Raw genomic sequence first — 25,205 nt, 5'->3', positions numbered from 1 at the left:
GGTGGTCGTCATTATATGGCGGGGGAGGGGGGGGAGGAGAGAACAGGGACTTCGTGTTTATTGTGTTATCATGAGCGTAGGGTTTCAGTTCTCCAAGATGAAGAGGGTCCTAGACATGGAAGGCTAGGATGACTGCCCAACAACGTGGATGTACTTTATAGCAATGAACTGTGCACTTAAAACCAGTTAAGATGGAGGCGGGGTATGCCTGGGTGGCTCAGTGGGTGAAGGGTCTGAGTTTTGATTTTAGCTCAGGTCACGATCTCAGGGTTGTGAGATCGAGCCCTACGTCAGGCTCCACACAGGGCATAGAGCCTGCTTAAGACTTTCTCTCTCCCTCTCCTTCTGCCCCTCCTCCACCCCCCTCTCTCTCTCCAAACAAAAGCAAAAAAAAAAAAAAAAAAAAAATCCCCAAAACTAGTTAGGATGATAAATATGTGCACTTTACAATAAATTTTTTTTAAAGAATAAAAGTGATTGGAAATGGTAAATATCTAGGTAACTATTTTTCTCATCTGCTAATGTCCTTAAAAGAGAATGGACAGTTTAGAAGACAAATATAACAGCGTATTATGGAGCATCTAACACATACAGATAAAAATGTATGAAAACAATAGCACAAAGGCAAGAGGACAAAAAGCATTTTACACTCTACACAAAGCTGTATAATATCACTTTGAGATAGACGGTGGTAAGCTAAGGAGGTATATTGCAAACTGTAGAACCATGGTCAAAAATGAAACAAAGATGTGTAGCCCATAAGCCAGCAGTGGGAACATGCAGTTAATAAAAAGTCAGTTGAAGAGGGGGGGAAAGGGACAAAGCGTACCCACCATAGCGAGTCCTTGGAGTGGCCCAGCACTTTCTGGCCTGCCCTTGAGGTCCTTTCAGATGCACGGGATGCAAAGAGCTCTTGGTCCCCTTGGGCTGTGGGGCCGGCCTTTCCCTGGGCCCATTTCCTTCCAGCCCTGCCGGGACTCACCCCTCAACTCCCAGCAGAGCCTCACTCTGACCCTTTTGCACAAGGCTGTGCCCCAGCCTGCGGCTCTGACTCTAAGTATTTCCCTCAAACTGTTAATCAGCCACACATGGAACTTTAGAAATGAATGGATCTGGGGCGCCTGGGTGGGTGGCTCAGTGGGTTAAAGCCTCTGCCTTCGGCTCAGGTCATGATCCCAAGGTCCTGGGATCGAGCCCCACACTGGGCTCTCTGCTCAGCAGGGAGCCTGCTTCCCCCCTTTCTCTGCCTACCTCTCTGCCTACTTGTGATCTCTGTCTGTCAAATAAATAAATCTTAAAAAAAAAAAAAAAAAAAGGAATTGATCTGAGCCCAGAGACTGTGTTCCCCTCTGGAGAGCTGGCCTAGTGCACTCAGCACTCAGCAGAGGCTTCCCTGGAAGACTGGCCAAGGAAAGGGAGGGTGGGCTCCCAGTTTCGCGAGGTCTCCTACCTGCCTCTCAGCCGCCCAGAACTGCGGGGATCCGTCCTTGTCTCCCAGCCGTGCTCTACCCCACGCCACCCTCCTCCCCGGCTTGACTGCTACCGGGCTCTGCGATGCTTTTGCTCGCCCTGAATCCTTCCCAGGCCTCTTGTGTGCTGGATCGGAGGCCCTCTCTGAGCCCAGAGCTCCCCGGAGTCCCTGTCCCTGCACCTGTCACCCTGTGGCGCAGACCACCAGCTCCTGGAGGGCGGGACCCCACCTGGGCTGAACAGCCTCAGTTCTATAATCCAACACACGGAAGACAAGGCCAGACTGGGGCCTTGACTCCAGTCCACCAGGACCAAGCTCCTGTCCTGGAAACTTCTGACCCAAGACAAGCTCCCTTCTAGGAAGAGAAAGTCCCAGGTGGACCTCCTCCCAGCGCCTCTTAAGGCCTTCGCTTCAGAGCAGCCCTTCCCAGGACCGTCAGCCACGCCCTTCCCAGGACCGTCAGCCACGCCCTTCCCAGGACCGTCAGCCACGCCCCTCCCAGGACCGTCAGCCACGCCCTTCCCAGGACCATCAGCCACACCCTTCCCAGGACCGTCAGCCACGCCCCTCCCAGGACCGTCAGCCACGCCCTTCCCAGGACCACCAGCCAGGGTCAGGGCTCTCTTGCCTCCGGCAGGCGTGGGAGCTCCCAGCCCTCCCATCCAATGCCCTGGGCCCAGGGTTGTCACTTGTGGGGACCAGAAGCCCTCTTCCCCCGCCTGAAGGAGCGTTTGCTCAGCAAATCAACTGTGCAACCAGACACGGAGCGGGGAGGGGGGGGGAGGAGCACCTGGCTGAACCTAAGAGAGGGAAGCCATTTATAGTCCCCAATATCCATCCCCATGCTGTCAATTAATGCGTGTCTGCCCTTCAGAACGGTTCTCTTTTCATTAAAGTTGTCCCCATGGGGCCTCAGCTTGGCAACAATTTCCCAGCTGTTGGTCCGAGCTATCCTTAAGTGCCCAAGTTGAACAAGACCGCGTGACTTCAGGAGTGATTCAGATGTTTTATAAAATTTGACATTGTCCCTGCCCCAAACCGAGCTAGATGAGACCCCGAAATCTGAGTTTGGGCACAGAATTGAGACATCATCTGGGTCATGATTCCACGCAGAAAACACGAGGCCACGGGGGGGGGGGGCCGATCCCTGTTGGCTCCCGGACCTTGCGTCCCCCCCCCTTCCTCACCTGCAAAATGGGGCTCACCATGGTCGTCTCACAGAAGCTGGGAAGGCTGAGAGGTGAGAGAGCGTGAAACCCTCAGCACAGAGTCTGGGGCACATTCCGTGTCCCATAAACACGAGTAGTAGGGGTTGTCCATGTTTTTAGCGTTGAGGTGCCATGGGATGATGGGAGGGGGACTGACTCTGAAGTGAGGTATTTTGTAGCATGACTTTGCACGCATTTCTCCAGGCCTCACTTTGTCTGTCTTTAAAATGGGGGTAAGAATGTCTATCCCACATTGATGTTGCGACGGTAAAATAAAATCATGGACATACAGCGACGGGCAATGGGGCTGGTGGATTTGGTGGTCGGTATTTTAGAGATAAGGGGACCCAGGTCCAGAGAGGGCAATGTCATGCCCAGAGCCACACAGGCTGTGTTCTTGAAGATGACCTCACTGGGGTTCTTACCCTTAGAGTTCATGGGCCCCTGAAAGTTCCGGGAGTGAGTCAAAGGGTTCCAGAATGCAGTTGTCAAGTTTTGTATAATATCGCCTCTGGAGAAAGTGTCAACAGTTTTTATGAGATTCTCAGAGTGGCCGTAGTCTCCAAAAGTTACAAGATCCGCTGTTCTAATCTAACCCCCTTCAATTCACAGCTGGAGAAACTAGGTGCCAGAGAGCAAGTTAGAGACAGGCCACATTTCCGCAGGGCATGAGACCCTCCCTCCTGCAGGAGGCCTGGGGGTGTCTAACTTGGGGGGGGGGGACACAGGATCCTTGGAGACAGTCCTGATCTCAGCTTTCAGAATTTGTCAAACTCCGTTCACATCTGGCCGCTAATTTGCACCCACGCCCTTCCGGGTGCTGTGGCATCTTGGTTCCTTGAGGTTTTCGTGGACAGTCATGTTTTGGGCGAACTTGGGCAAGGAATCCTGCGTTTTTGCGAAGCGAAGCAGGCAGCCCTACCCTCTTCCGCGGTCAGCGTTTACTAACCACGTTGGGAAGGAGACAAGGGCACAGCAGGGGTCTCTAGCTTAGTTGGCAGAGGATTGGGGGAGGGGAGGCACTGGTTAGGAGTGGGTGGTGAGCGTGAGGTACATGTAGGACCCTAAGGAGGGGGGAAGCCCTCTGAGAAAGCGAGTTCACCCCCACTGCTCCCCTCCCCCCGCCCATCACTTCCCTCTCCCCTCTTTCACACCCCCCCTCCCCGTCAGGGTCCTGTCCCGCAGCGTCCTGACTCGCCAACGAGGCTGGCATGTTCCTGCTTCGCTTGCTTTGGGTTGCTACCTGAGTTTCTGATCTGATCTCGTACGTCTCTGCTGCCACCCTGGAATCACGCTAAGGGCCCCTCTCCTGGACCCATAAGCCTTTGGTTTCCTGCTCTTAAACTAGCCTGAGTTCCCAGCCTTAGCCCCCTCATTTTTTTAATCCACAAAGCGGCTTCTGCAAATAATAGCACACACCACCAGGTTTGATTAATTAACTGCACGAAAACGATGGGGAAACCAGCGAAGGAGATAATTATGCAAAACAGAAAGTGTCAGATTTACGACGCTCGTTCTTTCTCCCCCGCTGCACTCTGAGGACTGAGGGGGGTGCTCTGGTTCCCTGGAGCTGCTTGCTGAAGGAGCCCCCGCCAAACGCTGCTCACAAAATGTCAGGAGGGAGGGAGGCAGGAGGTAGGACAGAAGTGGGGGTGTGTGGGGGGTGAGGGATGAGAGCGGGACACACCTGGAGGGAGGAACTCCGCCCATTCCCTGGTGCGCTTGCTAACGGAGCCCCCTCCCCTCCAGCCCTCAGCCTCCGGGGGAGACTTGGCACGAAAGCCTTTCACGTCCATTTCTTCTCTGTCGCATTCTGCTTCTCCCCACCTTACCCCTCCTTTCCTCCTCCGGGGATGCTAGAGCTGGGATTGTGGTGAAAGTAGGCAGTGCGGATATTTTGGCCGAATTCCCAGACCTGCTCGGGCTGGCCCTTGGAGATAGAGAAGTTCTGGGGGCTCATGAGTTCATCCTGCCTCCCGGCTGCAGGGTTCATAGGCTCCTGGGGCCTCACTGATTCCCTGGATCCCCATCTTTCTATGGGAAGGGCTGGCCCAGAGCGGGACTGGGATGTGCCTGGACCCCCTGGCCAGGGGCATTCCTGGGCACAGCCCACCATCCCCCATTCCTGGCCCAGCCTGCAGTGCCCGTTCACCCCCCACTGTGTGATCTGGAGGTCCCAGGGGGGCTCTTCTCTCTTCCTCCTGGAGACACAGCCTGAGCAAGGTGCCCCGGCGTGCCAACCCACCTCCTGCCCGACTCGGCGTCGCGGTAGTCCTCGATGGCCAGCCGGAGCTTCCGCCGGTGCAGGGAGCTGCACACGCCCAGGCCCAGCTCCAGGTCCTCGTCACTCAGGCTCAGCAGCATCTGCTCCGCAGGGAGGTGAGGACTGAGTGCCCAGAGGGGAGGTGTGGGGTGGGCTCCCGAGGCTGCCAGGACCTGCTGCCAGCTGCAGCTGAGCCCCGGAGGGGTCTGCTAGCCGAGGCCAACCATCTCCCTGCCCTTCCTTCTCTGCAGTCCTGGCAGAGCACGTGGCGCATCTCTGCTCCAGGAGGTGAGCGGAATCACATGATGGCCCTTGGAGCCCTCTAGCCCGGTCCTGGCCCCCTGCAGCAGGGACGGGCAGGTTGGGCCCAATTTAAAGATGTGGAAACTGAGGCTCAGATGGCTAGGTGCCTTGCTGGGGAGACATGGTGCTTTACTGGGGACCCTGGAGCCTGAACCCAGTTCAGCTGGCTCCGAGAATACATCCTTTCATCCTGGGATGGGGTGGGGGTGTGGGGTGTGGAATGGCTCAGCTCTGGGTTGGTAAAGTTCAAGGCGGGGTGGGGGTGGGGTGGGGGCCGGGGGGGGGGATTCTTGCTGGGATCCCGGACTACCCTACCTTCCCGCTCTTCACGTTCTCCGCACAGGCCTTGACGTACATGGGCATGGCCATGACCACCTCCAGCCAGGCCTGGACGGTGCCGGCCTTCCAGTGGGCCATGGGGGTGGTCCTGACCAGCTCCACCTGCTGCAACCGGTCCATCTGCTCCTCCCCCTCGGACAGGCTGAGGCTCTGCCGTGTGGGGCTGCACTGGCTGTCCGAATCTGCAACACACAATTGTAAACTTGGTGGGAAGGTGGGGAGGGAGCTGCGGGGGGCTTGTGGGGGGGCGGGGTGGGGAGGCAGGGACTGGGCAGATTGCACCCCTGATGTTGCACTCCTGGGGTACAGGGGGAGGGTGGGGATGAGTCCCTCGCATGCGTTTCTTCTTTCCAAAATCCAAATGGCTTTTGTTTTGTTTTGCTGCCCCTCCCCCATTACAAAAGTAATCTGTTCCCCCCCAAAAGCACAGACTTTTAAAAACTTAATCTAGAAAAGAATGAAAACAAAACACAAAGTGAAAATCGCCCCAAATCCCACGCTACCCAGAGACAGCAGCTGTTAGTTATAGTTAAATATTCGTCGGGATACACAAATGCCCACGTTTCCAAACACACACAGACCCACGCTTACACACACAGAGCCCCGCACGCAGACACCACGTTCTCTGTTTTGTAACACGCCGTTCTCCTTTACACCGTGGAGGACACCCTTCCATCTCCGTAGAGATCTGTGATACCTTTTGATGGCCCAGGAGTCATCAGAGGATGCTTTCTCATTGATGAGCATGGGTTGTTCCCCATTTTTTGCTATTGTAATCAACGTAGTGGCAGTCATCTCTGGGCCGCTGGGTGGTTTATTTTCTTAGGATACACACAGCCTCAGCTCCATTCCTCAACACACTGAAACCTGATTCGGGAGTAGCCCCTTGTAGGCGAAAATGTCCATCCCCCAGCACTTCCTAACCCTACTCTTTTTTTTTTTTTTTTTTAAGATTTTATTCATTTGACAGACAGAGATCACAAGTAGGCAGAGAGGCAGGCAGAGAGAGGAGGAGGCAGGCTCCCCGCTGAGCAGAGAGCCTGATGTGGGGCTTGATCCCAGGACCCTGGGATCATGACCTGAGCTGAAGGCAGAGGCTTTAATCCGCTGAGCCACCCAGGTGCTCCCTAACCCTACTCTTCAATCCATGGTTAGACACACCTGATGAAGTAGACCAGGTTCAGGCCAGACTTGACTGAGATGGAAAGAGTCTCCTTCTCTAAAGTAGGGTTAAATCAACACCCACACAAACTCAATACCATGACAAGTATTAAAAAAAGAAGCCTGGTTAGGAAGGACCCTGATGATACTGTACATTGTAAATTATCGTAACGATGTAAAAAATACTTATCCATCAAATCAAGCAGGTGGTTACAAAAATTGTGTGTGAAATCACACAGATAGTTACGGTTACTGAGCTTGGGTGCCAGGAGGAATGAGCTTACTTTCCTCTTCCTGTACTTTTGTCCATCATCAAAATTTTACAATGACCAAATGTATTTTTTTTTAAAAATTTTATTTATTTGACAGACAGAGATCACAAGTAGGCAGAGAGGCAGGTAGAAAGAGAGAGAGGAGGAAGCAGGCTCTCCGCGGAGCGGACAGCCCGATGCGGGGCTCGATCCCAGGATCCTGGGATCATGACCTGAGCCGAAGGCAGAGGCTTTAGCCCACTGAGCCACCCAGGCGCCCCCAAATGTATTTTTTTAAACATATGCATTTCTAAAAAAATTGGAAAAATTAAGTAGGAAGTGGTATAGATGGTTATTGATGGAGTTTGTCCGAATGAAGGATGCCCCTCATTCGTGCACTGGAAAATATGTGGTTCATGAGAAAGGTGTCACTGGGGATATTTTTGACATGGGAAAATGTTAATAACCAACTGGCAAGTGAGGAAGGACAGTATGAGACAGCAGGTGCGATGTAATCCCAGCGCATTTAAAAATGGTACACATGATTCTATGATGTAGAGCTGTAATATATGTATATTTATACATTTATACATATAAAATACTAGTTAGATAAATATTAAAAGTCTGCGTCTGGAAAGGGGTGATGGGTTAATTGTGTGTGAGTCTCTGTGTGTGAATGTTTTGTGTGTGTGTGCCCCTGTGAGTAGGCAAGGGTATGTATTCTCATGTGTGTGTACACTTTCCTGTCTCCCATGTTTTCTGCACTGAGGCATGTTATTTTTGAAACAGACACATGCAACCTAGAAATCTTTTTCGAGTCACAAGGCCCCTCTCCCCAGTTCCTTCAGCCCTCCCCTGCCCCTGCCATGGAAACTCTTTGGAAGTCGCTGTTTCCGCTTAGGGACCATATACACATACATACACACTCTGCTTAAACCTTTCTCCCCAACGCTGGGGGGCCTCTAGCTTCTCAGCCAAGAGCCTTAGGGAGCCCATGGCTGCTGGCCAGGAGGATGCCACCCCTGGTCCAGCAGGCACTGAGCAGAGTGACCTAACTCAGGGCGGGCAGCTAAGATGCCTCGTGCCTCTATTTCCCGCACCCTAAGGTTGGCATAATGCGTAATGCAGTTCCCTGCCCTCCTTCCCAGGGCTGTTCTGGGGACTCCGTGACTGGGGATGCTAGGTAGGTAGAAGGTCTCTTCCCTGCCCCCAGAGAAAGGGCAGATGGCACAGAGCTCCGAGCAGGTCTCTGGTCTGAGCCTGTGTTGCCATGACGCCCAGGAATGTGGAAATGTGGAATCTGCAGCTTCCTCTGCAGCCTTGCCTGCCCCCTACCCTCCCCGAGTTTCTGCCTGGTGAGGCTGCTGCCCGTCCCCACCCTCCGTGTCCCTCCTGCTGGTGCCTGGCTCCCCAGGACAAGTCTGGCTTGCAGGGAAGCCCTTCGAATTGGGTCCTACAGATGTGAGCTTCTGGCACACAAGGTGGGTGTGTCCTCCCTGGCTTGGAAAGAGCTGAGAGTCTCTGTGCTTTTTCTGTGACTGAGTCCCATCTCCGTCACCTGCTTCTGGGAAGTGGAAAGATGCACATCGCCACATCTGGTTACCCGAAATTCCAAGACCCAGCCCGTGTTGTCCATTTGGACCGGGCTTGTGGAAAGAGGCTTTGGAGTTGAACAGACCTTGGCTCTGGGTTAATTTCTTCACTTCTTCAAGTCTCAGTTTTCCCATGTATAAAATGGGCATAATAATAATACTCTCTACCTCCCAGATTAATGACTCGTATAAATTCTGGATGTGTACCTACAGTAGGTGCTCAGTACTTGCCTCAGTCTCTCTGCCTTCCTGGGATGAAATATGGCTTGAGTTCAGCTCAGGGGCTGAGGGGTTCCCAGCAGGACTCCCACCCGGTCCAAGTGGGCGGGGGGCCTCCCTGTCAGGTGAGGGGTGGCCTTTTCTCTCCCATGCCTGGGGCGGGGGAGTGGCCCTGGGCTAGACCTCCCCAGGTGAAAGCTATAAGGCAGTAGGGGAAGGAGGAAGGAAGGAAAAAGAGAAAAAAGAAAAAAAAGAGAGAGTTGGAGAGAGACACTCCAAGAGCAAGCCTTCAGGAGAGGAACAGGGCCACAGACACAACAAAGACACAAAGAGAAACAGGAAAAAAGAGAGAATGAGGAGGAGGGTGGGGGGGGGGATGACAGATAAGGGGACAAAGGGAAAAAGCAAACTTCTGGGGGGTGTGTGGATACGTGTGGGTCGCTTCGCAGCTCACGGGCCTCAGGCTGGCGAGCAGAGCTGGCTTAGGGCGTCCGAGCTCGAGGAATGGCCGAGGCGGAGCTGGGGTCCGACAAGCAAACCACATTGTGGTTTCTGAAGAAAGACAGCCATTCGCCACCCTGCCCTCGCCACCCAGGACTGAGCTCCGGGACGAACTGCAGAAGGCCTGAAGAGGGGGGCGTCTTTGGGGCTCGTAAACCATTAATTAAAGGTAGTTTCCAAAATGTAGGCACTACGGTGCCCAATTTTATGTCTGGGATTCCATCCATCCTGGCTTTTATCTCCGCTCTGTCTCAACCCAAAGAGGGGGAATAACTCACATTTCTAGTCAGGCAGTGAGTTAGAGAGGCGGGCTGAGGCCCGGGTCGTCTGAGAAAGTGTCGCCAGGAGGCCAATCGGTCTGGATCCTTCCGAACACAAGGAGGACCGAGGCTGACTCTGGAAGAAGAGGTTCTACTTCTCCTACCAGATGGATTGTCTGGTCCCAAGAGCCTAAAACATTAACTCTCTGGTCTATTACGGAAAAGACTCTACAGAGTAAACTATTGAGGTTCTGAGGTTGGCATGGGCATATGAGAGACCTGGGTTTGAGTCTCAGCTCTTCTGCTACTCTTGGGGAAGTGTTTTGACTATTCTTAGCCTCACCTTTACCATCTAGGAAATGGGATGATAATAACATCTAAGCTCACAGGTCTAAGTGAGGACGAACGAGGTGACGTATGGTGCTCTAACCGCTCAGCTCAGTGTCTGGTATGCCGTGGCTGCTCAGGGTTTGAGTGGGGACCTCTGTCCTCTGCAAGCTCACGTCTGTTGCTGTCTAGACCACCTCTGTCTTGTTATGTGGTTCGTCCACGTTGATAAGCCTCTACGCGATAAAATACACACCGAATTCTGAAGGCTTTCTCCCAGAAGAGAAGAAAAAGTAATCTCCATACTTTTCATGTTGATCACATCTTGAAATGATAATATTGGGGGTATATCGGGTGAAATAAAAATGGTTATTAAAATTCATGTCACCTGTTTTTACTTTTTAATGTGTCTACCAGAAAATCTTAAATCACGTATGTGGCTTTTACGATCTTTTCCCTGCACAGAACTGGGTTAGATGGAAGGTGTGGGCTGTTTTCTCATTGCCTTTCCCCCTTCTATTGGTTTGGAAGTGAAACACCCGATTTCTCTGCTTTTGGTTCAGTGGTTCTCAAAGTGGGGCCCCTGGGCCAGTCCCAACAAGCAACACCTGGGAACTGGTTATGGATGCAAAGTCCGGGAGCCTGCCCCAGAGTTCCTGCAGCTGAGCTCTGAGGGGTGGGTCCGGGAATCTGTAGTTTAACAAGCCTCCCAGGGGATTCTGATGGGAGCCGAATTTTAGAACTGTTCTTTATTGGCTACCCTTGAAAACTTACCATATGTATTTAACTTAACAGTCATCGTGATTATTATTTTACCCTATCAATATTTGCTTCAAATAACTTCCCTCCACGTTGACCACGTTCTCATCACTTCTTGTGCCTCAGACCTAGCTTCCTGGGTAATTTTTCTTACTCCTGAAGAGCGTGATTTAAAAGTTCCTCGGATTTGGAGTATTTTTTGGTGGTAAACTCTGCAACATTTTTCTGAAGAAAGCCTATGATCCCCGCTCCTCTATCAAAGAGTTTTGCTGGGTACATAATTCTAGGGTGACAGTCATTTCCTTCTGGCACCTCATTGTGGTGAGTAGAGGACCGTGTTCTACTACCTTCTGCCTTCCTTTTTGCTGAAGAGAAGGCAGCTGCCAGCCCAGTTGTTCTTTGGTGAGCTCCTTTCAAGATTTTCTCTTTGGGGTGCCTGGGTGGCTCAGTGTGTTAAGCCTCTGCCTTCAGCTCAGGTCATGACCTCAGGGTCCCGGGATCGAGCCCTGAATCGGGTTCTCTGCTGGGCAGGGAGCTTGCTTCCTGCTCTCCCTCTGCCTGCCTCTCTGCCTTACTTGTGATCTCTGTCAAATAAATAAGTAAAAATTTTTTTTAAAAATAAAAAGATTTTCTCCTTGTCCTCGGTGTTTTGCAGTTTCATTATGATATGACTACATGAGGATTTCTTCTTATTCTGACTGATATACATCGTGCTTCCCGCATCTAAGGGTTTATTTCTAGAATGTTCTCACCCACTATTTTATCTTATATTTTAATATTACCTCTTCTCGATTATCTCTTTGCTCTCCTTCTGGGATCAGACTTTCTAATTCTTTTTCCCTCTCTTGTAAGCTGCTGCTGTCGCACAGAGTTTTCTGTGGTGGTAGAAATGCTGGATAATCTGCACTGTCCATTGTGACAGCCGGGAGCCACATATGGAGTGAACACTCAAAATGTTGCTAGTGCAGCTGAGGAACTGAGTCCAAAGCTTTACTGAATTTTGATGAATTCAAATACAGGTCTTATTGCCACATGTGGCTCGTAGCTGTTGTGGTAGACCAGAAAGCTCTGATTTCCCCTCAAGGTTTCCATCCATTTATTTCTCTGCATTGCATCTGGGTAACTTCCTTAGATCTATTTTCCATTTTTAAAATTCTCTCTTCAGCAGTTTACTCTGCTGTTTAATCCATCCTTGGATTTTATTTTATTTACTTATTTTTTCTAAGTAGCTTCCATTGCCCAGCGTGGAGCCAAAGGAGGGGCTTGAATTATGACCCTGAGATCAAGACCTGAGCTGAGATCAAGAGTCAGCTGCTTAACCGACTGAGCCACCCACGTGCCCCTGGAGTTTTTTTAATTTTTTAAAATTTTTTAAAGATTTTATTTATTTATTTGACAGACAGAGATCACAAGCAGGCAGAGAGGCAGTCAGAGAGAGAGAGAGAGGAGGAAGCAGGCTCCCCGCGGAGCAGAGAGCCCGACGCGGGGCTCGATCCCAGGACCCCGGGATCATGACCTGAGCCGAAGGCAGAGGCCCCAACCCACTGAGCCAACCAGGCGGCCCTGGAGTTTATTTTTTTAATGTTACTCACTACATACTTCTAAAAGTTCTATTTGGTTCTTTTCCCAGTTCACCTGGTCTTTTCAGATAGTCTCTTACTGTTTGCTCATGTTTATGACTTCATCTTACATTTTTTAAAGTATTACATACATATTAGCTTGTATTTGGTGTTGGTAGCTATGTATCTGAAAAGGCCTGGGAGGGTCTAAATTTGCTGTATTTCTCTGTGGACTCGCGTGCATGCTGAGCTCAGATTTGATCTTAAGGGAATCTCTAGAGTTTAAATAGTGGGCATTTTCCTCTAGAGCGGAATTCTGAGACCTGCCGGGGCTGGAGCAGGGAGGGAGGGGGGATGGGGCCTGGTAGCGGGGACCATTTCATTCCTGTTAAAGAGACATGGGGCAACGAGAGACCACAGGCTCTGGTCCTTCACTTTGCCACACCCCAGCATTTACGTCCTTGTCCACAGTCCTGACATCAGCGTCTGTCCCCAGGACAGACCCCAGTTTGTCACACGTGCTTATCACTCACTGCTCCTGTTCTGGTCTTAGCTCACAGCTTTTTAGTTTTGGATGGGGGTAACTTGGCGATTTCCCTTACTTTTGTTGAGGCCAGAGATATATTAAAAAGTATGTTTTATTTTAGATTTAGTGGTCTGTCTTCCTCCACACGGGCCCGAGAGGACATCTTCTGGCTGCGTACACTGTCCACCCACGCTCTTCACGTTCTGCTGGTGGGTCTGTCCGTCTGCCCAGCTATGAAGGGAAGTCCGAGGTCAGAGGTCAAGTCTATCCTCTTTACCACCCATGCCTGGTTCATGGTGATGCTCAATGCCACCATTAAAAGCCCAAGTTATGGGAAAGGGATAATCGATAAAGTTTTGTTTTTGTTTTTATCATTATTGTTTTAACTTGAATCTTCCCAGGGACCTCTGCTGCTCAACACCCATCACTGTCTCCCTGGATAAAACCAAGCTCCTTACACGACAAGGCTCTGGGTGACCCAGCCCTTTGCCGGCTTCTCCTCAGTCTCAGGCCCCCTCCCCAGCCCCCTGGGCTTCTCGCACTTTCCCTGCACTCCTGGTCCCCTCCCCCATCTCGAATCTGTTGCACCTGCTGCTCTCTGCCTGGAAGTCCCCCAGCTGCTGGCTTCTCTGCTTGGTGACCTCCTATGAAGCCTTCAGGCTCTACTGTGACATTGCTTCTTCCAAGAACCCCTTCTCTGGTCCCCTGGCATTGGTCGGTCACCACCCGCTACAGCACACAGAGGTGTCCACACCTCCGCCCTGCACACATGCACTCCCAGTGCTCTCAGTAAGCCAGGTCTGTTCTCACCTGCACTTCTCACGGCTGAAATCAAGGATCAGTCCTGGGATTATTCGGGGTGTGTGCCTCCCACTACAGCATAAAACCCATAAGGACAGGAGCGGGGCCTGGTTTTGCTCCTGAGATATTACCGATGCCTAGCAAGGGCTCCACGTCTGCTGATCTCTATGATGCCAATTTACCCACCGCAGCCCATTTCTGTGACCAACAGGAGGCCATGGGACGTGCCGGCTCACACTGGGAGCCCTTGTGGCTGTGACCGTGACGGCTAAACTTCATGGGTGCTTTGCAACCTGAGCGTGAGCAGCCCCATCACACAGAGGAAGAAAGTGGGTTCAGAAATGCCCATCAGCTGTGCCCTTGGACAGAGCCAGGACCCGGAGCCTGGATGTCACGTCACTGGCCTACGCTTCTTCCTCTCCTGTGAGTCTCCTGCCACACCAAGACGAGCAGCTGCTGGAGGCTAGACTTTTCTCTCTGGTTGTTATTTCATCTTTGCCATGGCCCTGAGAGATAGGCAGTTTTTTCCCCCAGTATATAGAGGGGAAAGCTGAGGCTCAAAGGGACTAAGCGGGCAGCTTAGGGTTGTACAGCTACGTACTGGCTTTGGGATCATACCCAGAGATCTGGCTCCAAAGCCTGGCCTTTCCTCAACACCCCTCCCTATGTTGCTCGGTTTTGATCAATCCTGCTGGGCTCAGGCTGTCCCTAAAATGCATCTGTGTTTCCTGCACACACAGAAAAAGATGGAGGGAAGCCAGCAATGGTTCACACACCCGAGTCGCCGTTGGTGACCCGGCCTGTTGTCTCCAACTGCAGGCTCCACACCACCCCTGGAGACGTCAGTGTCCTAACAAGGAACGAGGCTGGCACCATGTAGGCATTGAACCCATTGGGATGCGATGCCCTTATCTGTGGCCCAGCCCAGGAAAAGCGATGAGGCAGCTTAGAGCTGGTGGGGTGACAGGGCAGGAGGGGCCAGACATCCTGGCAAGAGGGCGTGCCCATTCCTGTCCTTGCCCCCGGGCTCTGTGGCAATGGGCTTGGCCCCTCTGGGACCTGGGAGAGCAGCAAAATCAATACTCCGGGGCTGGCTTTTCTTAGCCGGTCTACAGGGACCCTTCCCTTTCTGCAGTGGCTACACACTGACTCAGGTTCTTTCTGATGCTTTGATAGAGAGAGATCCAGACTCCACCTTGCCTTGCTCCTGGCTCACTTCTTAAGGTTCCTGGGAATCCCATATAAGCCCAGGGACTTTCTGGGGCTGAACAATGTGAGAGTGTGTATGCTTAGAGCTCTCCAAGGAATCACTAACTTAGCACCTCCAAGCACGGACTACAGGGGCTGACGGAGTTGCCCGTTGCAACAGGTCCCGGAGGGTGCTCCGTGGAACTAGGTACAAATCCATGGTTCTGTGGTCAACTAAGTTTGGGAAACACAAAGTGGAAAAACGTGAGATATTTTCCCTCACTGCAGAACTTGTCAGAGCCTTGATAAACTAATGTCTTGTATTCAGGATTAGGGTTAGAGACTCAGTGCTGTTTCCAAAACAATTGACCCAAGGATTTCCCCACCCCTGCTGAATCTTGGTGGTCTGTAGCAGCTCGGAGCACACTGGCCTGGGAGTCAGGGGCCCTGGTTTCCAGAACTAGCTCAGCCACTGATGCCCTGCTTGATGGTGGGCAAGCCCCTTCCCATCCGTAACATGAGGGGAGTGAGGAAGAAGCCACCAAGAGCCCTGTCACCTCTACATGCCCTGCATTCTCTAGTCTTATCCCTGGGCGAGTTGCTGAACCTGCCTGGGCCTGCCTTCATCCCTGAACCACGATTCCATTCTGCCTCTCTCACAGGGCTGGTGAGAGGCTGACATGACATCCCCGTCCTCGCTGTCATTGTCATCATCACTGTGGCAAACATTCAGGGCTACCCGAGCTAAACCTTTTGTATGCAGTGACTCGTTTCTCTCTAGCAGCGCCCCTGGAGAGCTCTGTAGTGTCCCCAGTGCACACAGTGGGAAAGCGAGACCCAGCCGGGTTCAGTATCTTGTCTAAGGTTGCTGGGTAGCAAATTTCATGAGTAAGGTGTGGACCCAGACAGTTTGCCCAGAAGCTACCCCCTTAAACTTGACCTTAATCTGCCTAGGAAAGAGCATTGCAAGCTGCAAAAGGCTATCCCCTGGGAGGGGCCTCGAACTATGTAGTCTTACTGCGGTTCCCGCAGGTGGCTGTGCATGGCCTCCTGGGGAGGGGCTCTGGCCATCCATTCACAGGCCTTCCTGTTCTGCCAGGGCGAGGAGGGAAGGCACCTAGGCTGGCTCTCTCCGGTGTGGAGCAAGGGTGGGCAGGGGACTCTGGAGTGCCCTCAGGGAATGACTTTTCCACAACAGGGGGTGTAGGAGGAGGCCCGAGGCAGGCTCTAGGATGCAGCTTGGAGATGACCTCACCCACGGGGGTCACACTGCCTTGGCGTTGCAAACCCTTCGTTACAATGGAATCATATCTATAAGAGAAATAAACTGGAGTTTTGGGGTGAAGGACAGTGAGCAGGGTGGGGGAGGTGGCCTTGGGGAGGACACCAGGGACTTGAAAGGCTCCACAAGCCACCACTGCCCTGGTTTGTATCAGAGGGAGTCTGAGGCCCAGAGAGAGAGATTGACTTGCTCGTGGTCACACAGCAAGTCCTTGGCCAAACTGGGAACAGGAAGTCAGAGCCAGGCTCGGGGCTCTCGACTGTGTGGGGCTAGGGTGATAAGACTTCTGGGTTGAAGGCTGGGCCCCCCTTAGGGGTCTGAGGGTAGGTCTGGGCAGAACCCTGTGCCCCTCCCCCATACTCCCCCTCCAGCAGTGGTTCCACCCCAGGCTGCTCCCTAGAGCACAGCTAGGGCAGTCTTGCTCCCAATTTAGGGCTCATCATTGGGTGTCCATGGGGCACCATGGGCCCCAGGCCAAGGCCAGCAGGTCCACTGGATGCTTGGTAGAAGTCTAGTCGGCCACAGGTCAAGCAGAATCGGAGATGGTAGATAGCCTGTCCAAACTTGGCCTTCACCCAGCCTTGACTTCTGTCCCTGCCACCTCCTGGCTTTGTGCCTCTAGGAAAGTTGGGAACCTCTCTGGGACCCTAACAGGGGTCCTGCTGCAGGCTTCTGAGGCTGCCCAGGAGGCAGCAGACAGGCCATGCCAGACCCCTCTGCTCTCTGCTCAGCAGGGACTAGCAAAGGCTCTCACAGCCATTCCTTCCTCACCCTGGAGCTGCCCTAGGTGGTGGCCTCAACCTCCCTTATCATGGTCCCTTAGCGGTAGTTACCCCATGGCAAGTCTGCGCTACAACCCACAGAGAGGTTGCTGCCCCGCCATGTGACCTCTTGCAAATGAGACCACACTGGGGAGCGTGGTCCCCAGTGTCTCCCCCACAAACCTGATTGAGTGGGTACGGGATGGAGCCAGGGAATCTGTAGCCTTAAAACTCAAGGCATGGTCAGGTCTGAGCACTACTGATCTGTGTGTGATTCTCAAACTTCCCCCCTCTCTCTCTCTCCTTATTTTTTCCTCTTTGCTTACGGTTTTTCGTCTATCATGGAATCCTTCAAACGGACGCCTGCCTGGAGGTGCAGGGTGCATCACGGAAGAGCAGAGCTGCTTCTGGCTGAAGGTCGGACTGGAGCCCTGCCTGCTAGCTCTGCCACCAGCCAGGGCAGCCTCTTGATGGGGCCTCTGAGGAACCCCCAAGTGTTCCATGGAACACAGTTTGAAAACTACTGCTTATTCCAATTGCTTCCTCTACTGGGTAGAAAAACAGAGCCTCAGTGAGCTAGCCTGCCCAGGGCTTGGCTAGTGAGGCTTTCTCAAGTTCTCGGAAGCTTCTCATTGATCGGTTGTCCCGGGCAGGGGAAGCGGGGAGAGCTTGGCTACAGACTGTGGAGCGCGACTACTGAGAACACGGACTCTGGAACCAGATGGCTGGTGTTGAAACCCAGTTCTGCCTCTTCCTAGCTGCATGACTTTGGGCAACAACTTCACCTCTCTGTGCCTCAATTTGTTGATCTATAAAATGGAGGTAATAACAGTATTTACCTTGGAGGGCTGAAGGATTATATGAGTGAGTTTCTCATGGCGAGGCCAGGCTGGTCCCAGGTTCTGACATCTGTCCCTGTATACGTCTGCCACCCTGGGGCGACCTGGAAGCTTCCGCCTCAAGAACCCAGGCTTGGGCAGCGTAATTTCTTCCCCTGGTCTCAATCTCAAGAGTATGCAGAGAGTATGTTTCTACTTGGAATCTAGAAAGAATTTTGTCACGGCTGGTGGATTCTGGGGGCACACACACGTCAAAGTCCCCTGGTTCTGGGGCCGAGAAGCCCGGGGTCTGTCACAGTGGAATGGAATCTGGCCTCTGAGCAGTGGGTACACAGCTGGAGCCATGGCAGTGCACACAGCCTGAGGCCCTGATTTCACCCCTGGGGGACCTGTTCGAATCCAGTTACGTTTAGACTCAGGATATGTATCTACCTGCTCGTACTCAGTTTTCCTGCCTCTGATTTGAGCTTAAATCCACTCAAATCATGGGGAACACAGGCCTTGGGGCTGGTCCTTTCTAGGCTGCAAATCACAGCGTTCATTTCTGAGCCTATGAGGAGGGGAGCCTCATGACATCCACGCCAGAGATGAGAGGACACTGAGGCTCACAATGACACAAATTGCTAGAAATCGATGCATGGCCAGAGCCGGAGCTGTTATCCCGGCCTGGCCTGGCCCCACGGGTGGGCAGCAAGGGTCCTCCAGGGGGAGCATGGCGTGCAGTGTCATAGGATCTCTTGTCTGGGTGCAATGAACTGCCATTTACTGGTAATGGCATCAGACAAAACCTGAAACTCAGTGAACACCGGCGAGTCATCAGCCAGTGCTTCCTGGGGGACGGGCTTGGGACTGGGAAGTCCTTCCATTTTCAGGAAGAAGAGGGCGAGGCTTTCAGTAGCCACTTCTCCAAGACCGATCCTCTTGGGATGATTTTCTCACGCACTGGTTGCTGGGGGTGGTGGGCCCACTGGTTGCTGGCGGTGGTGGGCCCAGCCCTTAAAGGGCAATGGTGCATATTTGTGTATTTTTCGATATCTGGGCTTTAAGACACCATGTCGCTGTGGTTCAGGCATGAATGGCTCAACCCCTTGCTGCCAGACTTACGCCCTCACTATGCCCGGACAGTGATACTTCACCGGTGATGTCCTTCCTATTCTGATATACAGCCAAGACCAAAGTCCTAGGTTCTTTTTATGTTTATAGAGCATTCCTTTAGAATGTAAAGTTATGAATCCTTTTAGAAGACAAGGTTAAAGCTATGTATTCCCTCCTGATTCTTTATGACCACCGAGTTCTTCTAGTTCTTTTTCCACTCGAAAAAGGGAAACAGGTGGGGCAGGGGACAGTGAGGGCAGCTTTGGCCCCACCTAGTGGGGTCTGAACAGAAAAAAGAGCCATTTGTTCAGAGCAGATGGGTTGGGGGTGGGCGGGTGGGGATGTTTGTGAGGCCCTTACTGTAAAAATGCAGGTTTGGGGTAAGAGGCCCTGCGGATAGCACATTGGTGAGCTGGCTGGTGACCTCCTACGTTATGGCCCCACCGCACTGATAGTCCCCACCCGGCACCGGTGTGGGGCAGCTCCCGAGCCCCCCGGACGCATGCTGGGGCCAGGATGGGTACCCCACCTCCCGTTGGGGGCAGAGCTGATCTGAGCACCAGGCAGCTCTGGTGCAAGGAGGGGCTCCACAGCAGGACCAGGGAAGGCAAACCTCTGCCAGGGCGGGCCAGCAGCTCACTTCTCCTCTGCCCATCCCTCCGTGGGGGAGGCTTTCCTGCGCCTGGAGATAAAAGGCTGACAGAATTGACGGAATGGCTGCAGTCATACCAGCAAGCAAGTGCTAGGCTGTGTCGGAGGCTACCGGTGGTTGCTAGTGTCCCCCTGCTAAGGCCTCTATGATGTTCCCTGCCCAAGCCCATCCCCTCACTGCCCAGATGGTCGTCAGGGTGCTATGGACTCCCTAGGTTTGAAGTCCAGCTCTACTGTTTACTAGCTTCTTGACCCTGGATATTTATTTACCTGAGTTTTCTCACCAAAAATACAGGTTGTTGGAGGGTTAACAGAGTTAATGCATGTAAAGGGCACAGCGCAGACTGCGGCCCATGGTGAGTGCTTAATAAATGTTAGATATTATTATTGTTATTACATTATTAGGTTACATCTGTAGGAGCCTGCCAGCATGGGTGGGAGAGCATGCAGAAGGGCCAGTGAGTACAGCCGTGCAGGTTGTGCACTGTACAACACAGGGCACCATTTACACACTAGTGCCTTCCGTAGTAGTGTAGGAGACAACCTGTGGGGCTATACACTGGCCCTAGATGCCCTGGGCATCCCTACTTCAATTTCTAATAGGTACCACTTAAAATTGGACCGTCTGGGGCAAGGTCTCAAAGAAGATAAAGGAGGTAGTATGATTTCTGAGTAGAGCTACTAAGATTTCAATAGGTATGGCCCAGTCCCTGCAAAGGTTACAGGACTATAGGAGCAACATTTAGGATCTTGGCCAAGTCACTGCTCTAAGCCAGTGTTCCCCATCTGTCCAGGGGACTAGGGTGGGGTGGTTGGGCTGGTTATAGGTTGGCAAATGGGCTTTCTCATTGTATACCAACTCTGACTGATTAGCAGTGGCTGTCTGAGGCTTTGTAAAGTGAAGACATCAGAGACCACTTTGGGCTGGGTGGGAAGGACTCTTTGATCGATTGGTGATGTCTGCAGGAGGCCCGGGAGAGGGGAGCAGTGGTACGTTGTGCTTGGGCCACTTGCCCGCCTCAGATGGTTCTCAATGCTGGCTATACCTTGGAGTCACCAGAGAAGCTTTACCACTGCTCTGATTCAGGGCTATAGCCTGGCCTTGGTAACTGTTTTCAAAAGCTCTGCAGGTGATTCTACCGCCTGGCTGGGTTGAGAACTGCGGGTAGATGTCCCTATTTTTCCTTGCCGTCCTGAGGTCTACAACTTCTTGGCATGGTCAACAGATCACAGAGCTTTCTTTCAGCAGAAACGATAGGGGTGGGACTGGGGGTTAAAAGGCCAGTTTTCCATCAGTTTTATCGCTGGACAGGGTTTGTCTTTAAGTTGGGAGGCAGCGGTGGAGGGCCCTGGCCATGATCATAGATCGGGATATGCAGGGTGACCTTTTCTTGGGCCACACTGTGGAGTTTCACTGGGGGGAGGCCCAGGCTTTGCACCCCGGGGGATCTCACGGGGCTCAAAAAAGCCTGTGGAAAGTCCTGTGGCTCCCCTGATTTCTTTCTTAAGCTCCTCTCTGTCCCAAGGGAAGGTGGGATATTGGGAGGATGCAGAGGCCCAGTGAGATCTGCAGGAAGTAACATGCCCCAAACTCACAGGTGCACATTCTGGGCCTTTGGAAGGAGTGCCGGGGGATGGGGGGAGAGGGAAGCAGATGAAAGCTGACCGGGGCCGTTGAGCTGGACAACGCAGGGTCAGGGAGCCAGGCCTGGAGATGGTGCATTAGGACCACAGGCAGCCCTGGATGCGGACAGCTCCTTCAAATTACATTCGGGGCGGTCAAGATGAGAAGTTTCTGCGGGGGGGCACCCCAGCCTTAGCCCCACCATGGGCCCAGAATTCAGCCAGCTTTCTCAGCCCCTCCGGACCCAGCCCTGGAATTCCAAGGAGCAGGTCATGCATGGGCTTTGCCTCCCACCCGGAGCAAGATAGAAGCAGTCAAATAACATAGAATTCAATAATATTTTAAAATAAGCTTTATTTAGATTTTTTTTTTATATTTTATATTTGCATCCATGCCTTCGAGAAACCTTTCCCATGGGAAAAGTTATTTTCATCTAATTTACCCATAACTCATTCGCTATTTGACGTAGTTCTCTTAAATAAATCATCCTTAGTAACTCTTAGATTTATCTCCTAATTTACAAAAACTGAAATGAAAAGGAACTACTAAATCATTACCAGGAGTGGTTGCAATCTTATTTTCTCATAAGTAAAGGGCAAACAATAAAAATCAACCGAAAGGAAAAAAAAAATTCATGGGGGAGAAAAGTATTTTCTAAAATCTCTCTCCGTAGAGAAAGATGCCAGCCTGGCCGCTCTCCCTCCCTGCCAGGCTTGCAGGAACAGCTTAGCCAAAGGAGGCCAGAAAGGTCCTTATTAGGCAGGGTACCCTGCCTGTTCCTGCCCAACCCCCCCACTCCCCACCAAGTCAGAAGAAAAGGGAGCAGCCTACTGGTGGTTTTTTTGTTTGTTTTAGAGACTTTGGACAAAATATCCTATCCTTCTGATAGAGACTCTCCAGTACTTTCAAATCTTGTAAGAGCTGAAAATGTTACCGTTAGCAGAAAAGCGCAACTACGGTGGTGCAGAGGATGGGTGAACTGAGCTGTGTTAGTAGTTAAGGTGGAGTTGGAGGGGGGTCGGATTTACAGGTCAAAAGAAAAGGGAAAGCTAGTCTTAGGCCTTAGGAGGCTCTGGCTTAGAAGCTCATGTGTTCTCCACCACTCTGCATTACAGTGCCCATGTTTCCTTTGCTGGTGAAGCCTCATTGGGGCCAAACTGATCCCCAAATAGGCAGAGAGATGTTCCTGCCAGCCTTTCACTCTTAGAGTTAGCAGGCTTAGGCTATTTCGACAAGGTGAGGGACAGGGCCCCAGGGATTCCAGGAGATTCTGTTAAGTGTGGCTGTAGGAACCAAGCAGAATGGGGAGGGCAGAGAGGCTCTGGTGCTGGACACTGTGTCCCCAACAGCCCTCCCCGCCCTCCCTTGAGATGGGCACCTCCCCCAGTGACCCCTGCCTGGCCGACATGCAGAATAAGGGAGGATGAGAAAGACACGGCTGCAGGAAGAACCTATGCCTCTCCAGGACCCTAGTGGCACCGCTCAGGCCAAGGGTCCCTGTGGCCATACCCTGTGGTCATGTGATTGGCTGTCTCACTCTGTGCTGAACCTCTCTCAAAAGACAGACCCAAGAGAAAGTGACCATTACAGTAGGTCCTCCTCTCACTGAGGTCAGTGTTCCTCATTTCAGATAAATAAGCAGATATATAAAGGCCTGAAGAGTAGCTGTGGGGAGGGGGGAAGAGAAAGGTGGAGTGCACTTTCATGCAGGGGTGAGAGAATGGGGGAGAGAGAGAGAAGAAAAAACGGAAAAAAAGCAAGCTTTGAAATCCAATGGTCCCTGGGTTCTGGCCACCCTAAAGTCTACCTTGCACAGTTTGGCAGCAGCATGATAATAGAACAGACAAGTCAACAGAAACACCCGCCTCCCGCCCACCCCATGGAAAAATATACATTCCAATATTTATGTAATAATTTAGATAGAATAAGTCTTCTGCGTTTGTGCAAATAAATTAAACGGAACAATTTTCTTTTCTTTTCTTTTTTTTTTTCCATAAAGAAAGAAACGGCAACGCAATTTAAAAACTGGCAGGCCGTTAAAAAGAGCCCGTTTGACCTCTGGCACGCCGGGCCAAGGCAAGGCCCCCCCACCCCGCCCCGGCCAGGCTCGCGGGTCTTGGCGTCTTGGCGGGGAGCGGGCCTTACCCTGACCACGGGGGCAGCTGGCGCTTAAAGTGACTCGGGCGGGGGACAGGGTCTGGTCCCGTGCGTTCACACGGGAGGGAGGGGGGACACATCAAAAACAGACCACATCCTTGGGCAGACGGGCTCCAGAAGTAGCAGTTTGGACAAGGGACATTTACAAGCACGGAGTGCACAATAGTTTTGTTATTTACAAATACACAGCAGTCCTTCAAGTTTTCAAGTTTCATAAAAAGGAGGAGGGGAGGGGGAAGAGGGTGTGGGGGGGAAAACCCAACGAACCGAACAAAAAGAAAAAAAAAAAAAACAAATCAAAACACGGAAAAGAAACAAAAACAGAAACAAACCCAGATTAACAACACAACTGTATCGCTCTGAGGACGACAGAGAGTTGACAGAGTCACACACGGCTGGAGTATGTACATCAATTACAGAGGCGGCGCCGCAGGGGGCGGGGCCCGCGCTCGGCCACGCCCAGCACCCACGTGCGCGGGAGCTCGCGCACGCGCGCGCGCGCACGCCCCGCCGCGCACGCCCCGCCGCGTCCCCGCGCCCCTCCCCCCCACCCCGCGCTCGCACGCACGTCCACACGCAAAGACACGCCTGCGCGCGGCAGGCGAAGGGAGGCGGGTATCACCAGTCCGCGTCCTCCTCTATGTAATAATCAGGGGCGGTACCATCAAAGAGGCCGGGGTCGAGGGACTTCCGCTGCTTCCCTCTGGCGAAGACGCGCGAGATGGAGCCGAATCCCATCTTTTCTTTCTTCTTTTTCCGTTTTTGGTCTTCAAGATCCTCTAGTGACTGAGGAGTCGGACAGGGCGGTGGGGACGGAGGGAGAAGAACAAAGCCACCTGAGCTGGGTGCAGGGGATGGGGGGGGGGGATGGGGACAGGGACAGCGGATGGGGCCAGAGTCTGCCCCCCACCCCCACCCGTCGTTTGAGGAGGTGACACTTGGGCCCTTGTGGAAGCTCTCCGGGACAGCAGTGGGACCCACACAAGGCAGTCCTGAGAGTGTCGCGGGGAGCAGTGCCTGGGCATCATAAGCCAGCTGCTGCTGCTGCTGCTGCACTACCATTGTCACTTAAATTCAGCTTGCCCACACCCCTGGGGTGCTTGCAAGGGCTCCCGGGAGTGCGTCTGCACACCTGGCTCTGGCCCAGTCCCCTGTCTTCAGGGACCCTGCAGCAAGGATACAAGTTAACTGTGGAAAACTCCCGGTGGGAAAAAGGGGACCCAGGGAAGCCCGGAAAATGAAGAAAGAGAAATCTGAGCTTTGTGTGGGCCAAGAGCAAGGACCCCCTGAACCTTAAGGCCTTGGATAAGAGGCAGGACTGGCCACAGTGGGGAGTAGGGGATGCTGGGGCTTGGGTGCTAGTCCTAATTAGAACCCCTGGCCTCTCTGAGCCCGGTTTTCTAATCTGTGATGTGGAGACAACAGTGATGATGGGCATAGGCTCCTGTCTGGGTAACTGAGGGCCTTGAGGCTGGGGTCTACCAGAGGGCTTTACAAACACAAAGACATAGGGTAGTGTTCCCCATCCAATAGGTGGATGTTACACTAATGGTTCCCAAAACACATCAGAAGGACCTTAATTCCAGGCCCCATTCCATACCTGGTGGATCAGAATCAGGGTTAAAGGCCCAGGAATCTGCATTTGAAAAGTCTTTCCTGGTGGACCCTGATGCAGATGAGCAGTGCATAGACCAGCATCTGGGAACTCAAGGACTAGACTGCTGATCTGAGACCCCTTCTGCGACCCCTTTCCTCCCTGTGACCCCTCCCTGACAGGGTACTGAAATGTTAAAAATGAATAAAGAACAGTTTCCTACAGCAAGGGGCCCAAAGAGGCTATGGCCTGGTTCATCAGCCTTTGGCTGCCCGGAGAAGACACTCACCAGGAGAGCAGGATGGAAGATGTGTGATGTGTGATGCACTTAATGGGTCCACAGATTGGACCAGGGAAGGGCAAAGCAGGTACTGACTCTGGGTCAGGCCACCAAACCATGACTGACCAAGGCAGTGGCTTAACTCTTCTCTGCCTTGGATGTCCCAGGTATGGAAGTGGCGAGACTGAGGGCCC

The 25,205-nt window shown here is 52.6% G+C and overlaps 1 protein-coding gene across 5 annotated transcripts in view; it reads right to left on the bottom strand.

The window, feature by feature from the left end:
* KAZN (kazrin, periplakin interacting protein) overlaps nt 1–25,205 on the bottom strand; it is a 1,028,312-nt gene that overhangs the window by 15,451 nt on the left and 987,656 nt on the right. For 4 of the 5 annotated variants that reach the window (XM_082685450.1, XM_082685449.1, XM_082685451.1 and 1 more), the window contains 3 exons: nt 23,800–23,923; nt 5,561–5,766; nt 4,925–5,043 (listed from right to left, as the gene is read on the bottom strand). In XM_082685450.1, the coding sequence (XP_082541576.1) occupies nt 4,925–5,043; nt 5,561–5,766; nt 23,800–23,923 (449 nt within the window). Of the gene's footprint in view, nt 1–4,924; nt 5,044–5,560; nt 5,767–21,314; nt 23,924–25,205 lie in introns of those variants that run through there. The other variant, XM_082685453.1, reaches the window with a different exon arrangement.

The sequence above is a fragment of the Mustela nivalis genome (assembly GCF_964662115.1).
Source record: "Mustela nivalis genome assembly, chromosome: 10".
Classification (NCBI taxonomy): domain Eukaryota; kingdom Metazoa; phylum Chordata; class Mammalia; order Carnivora; family Mustelidae; genus Mustela; species Mustela nivalis.
This window is presented reverse-complemented; position numbering and strand designations above follow the sequence as displayed.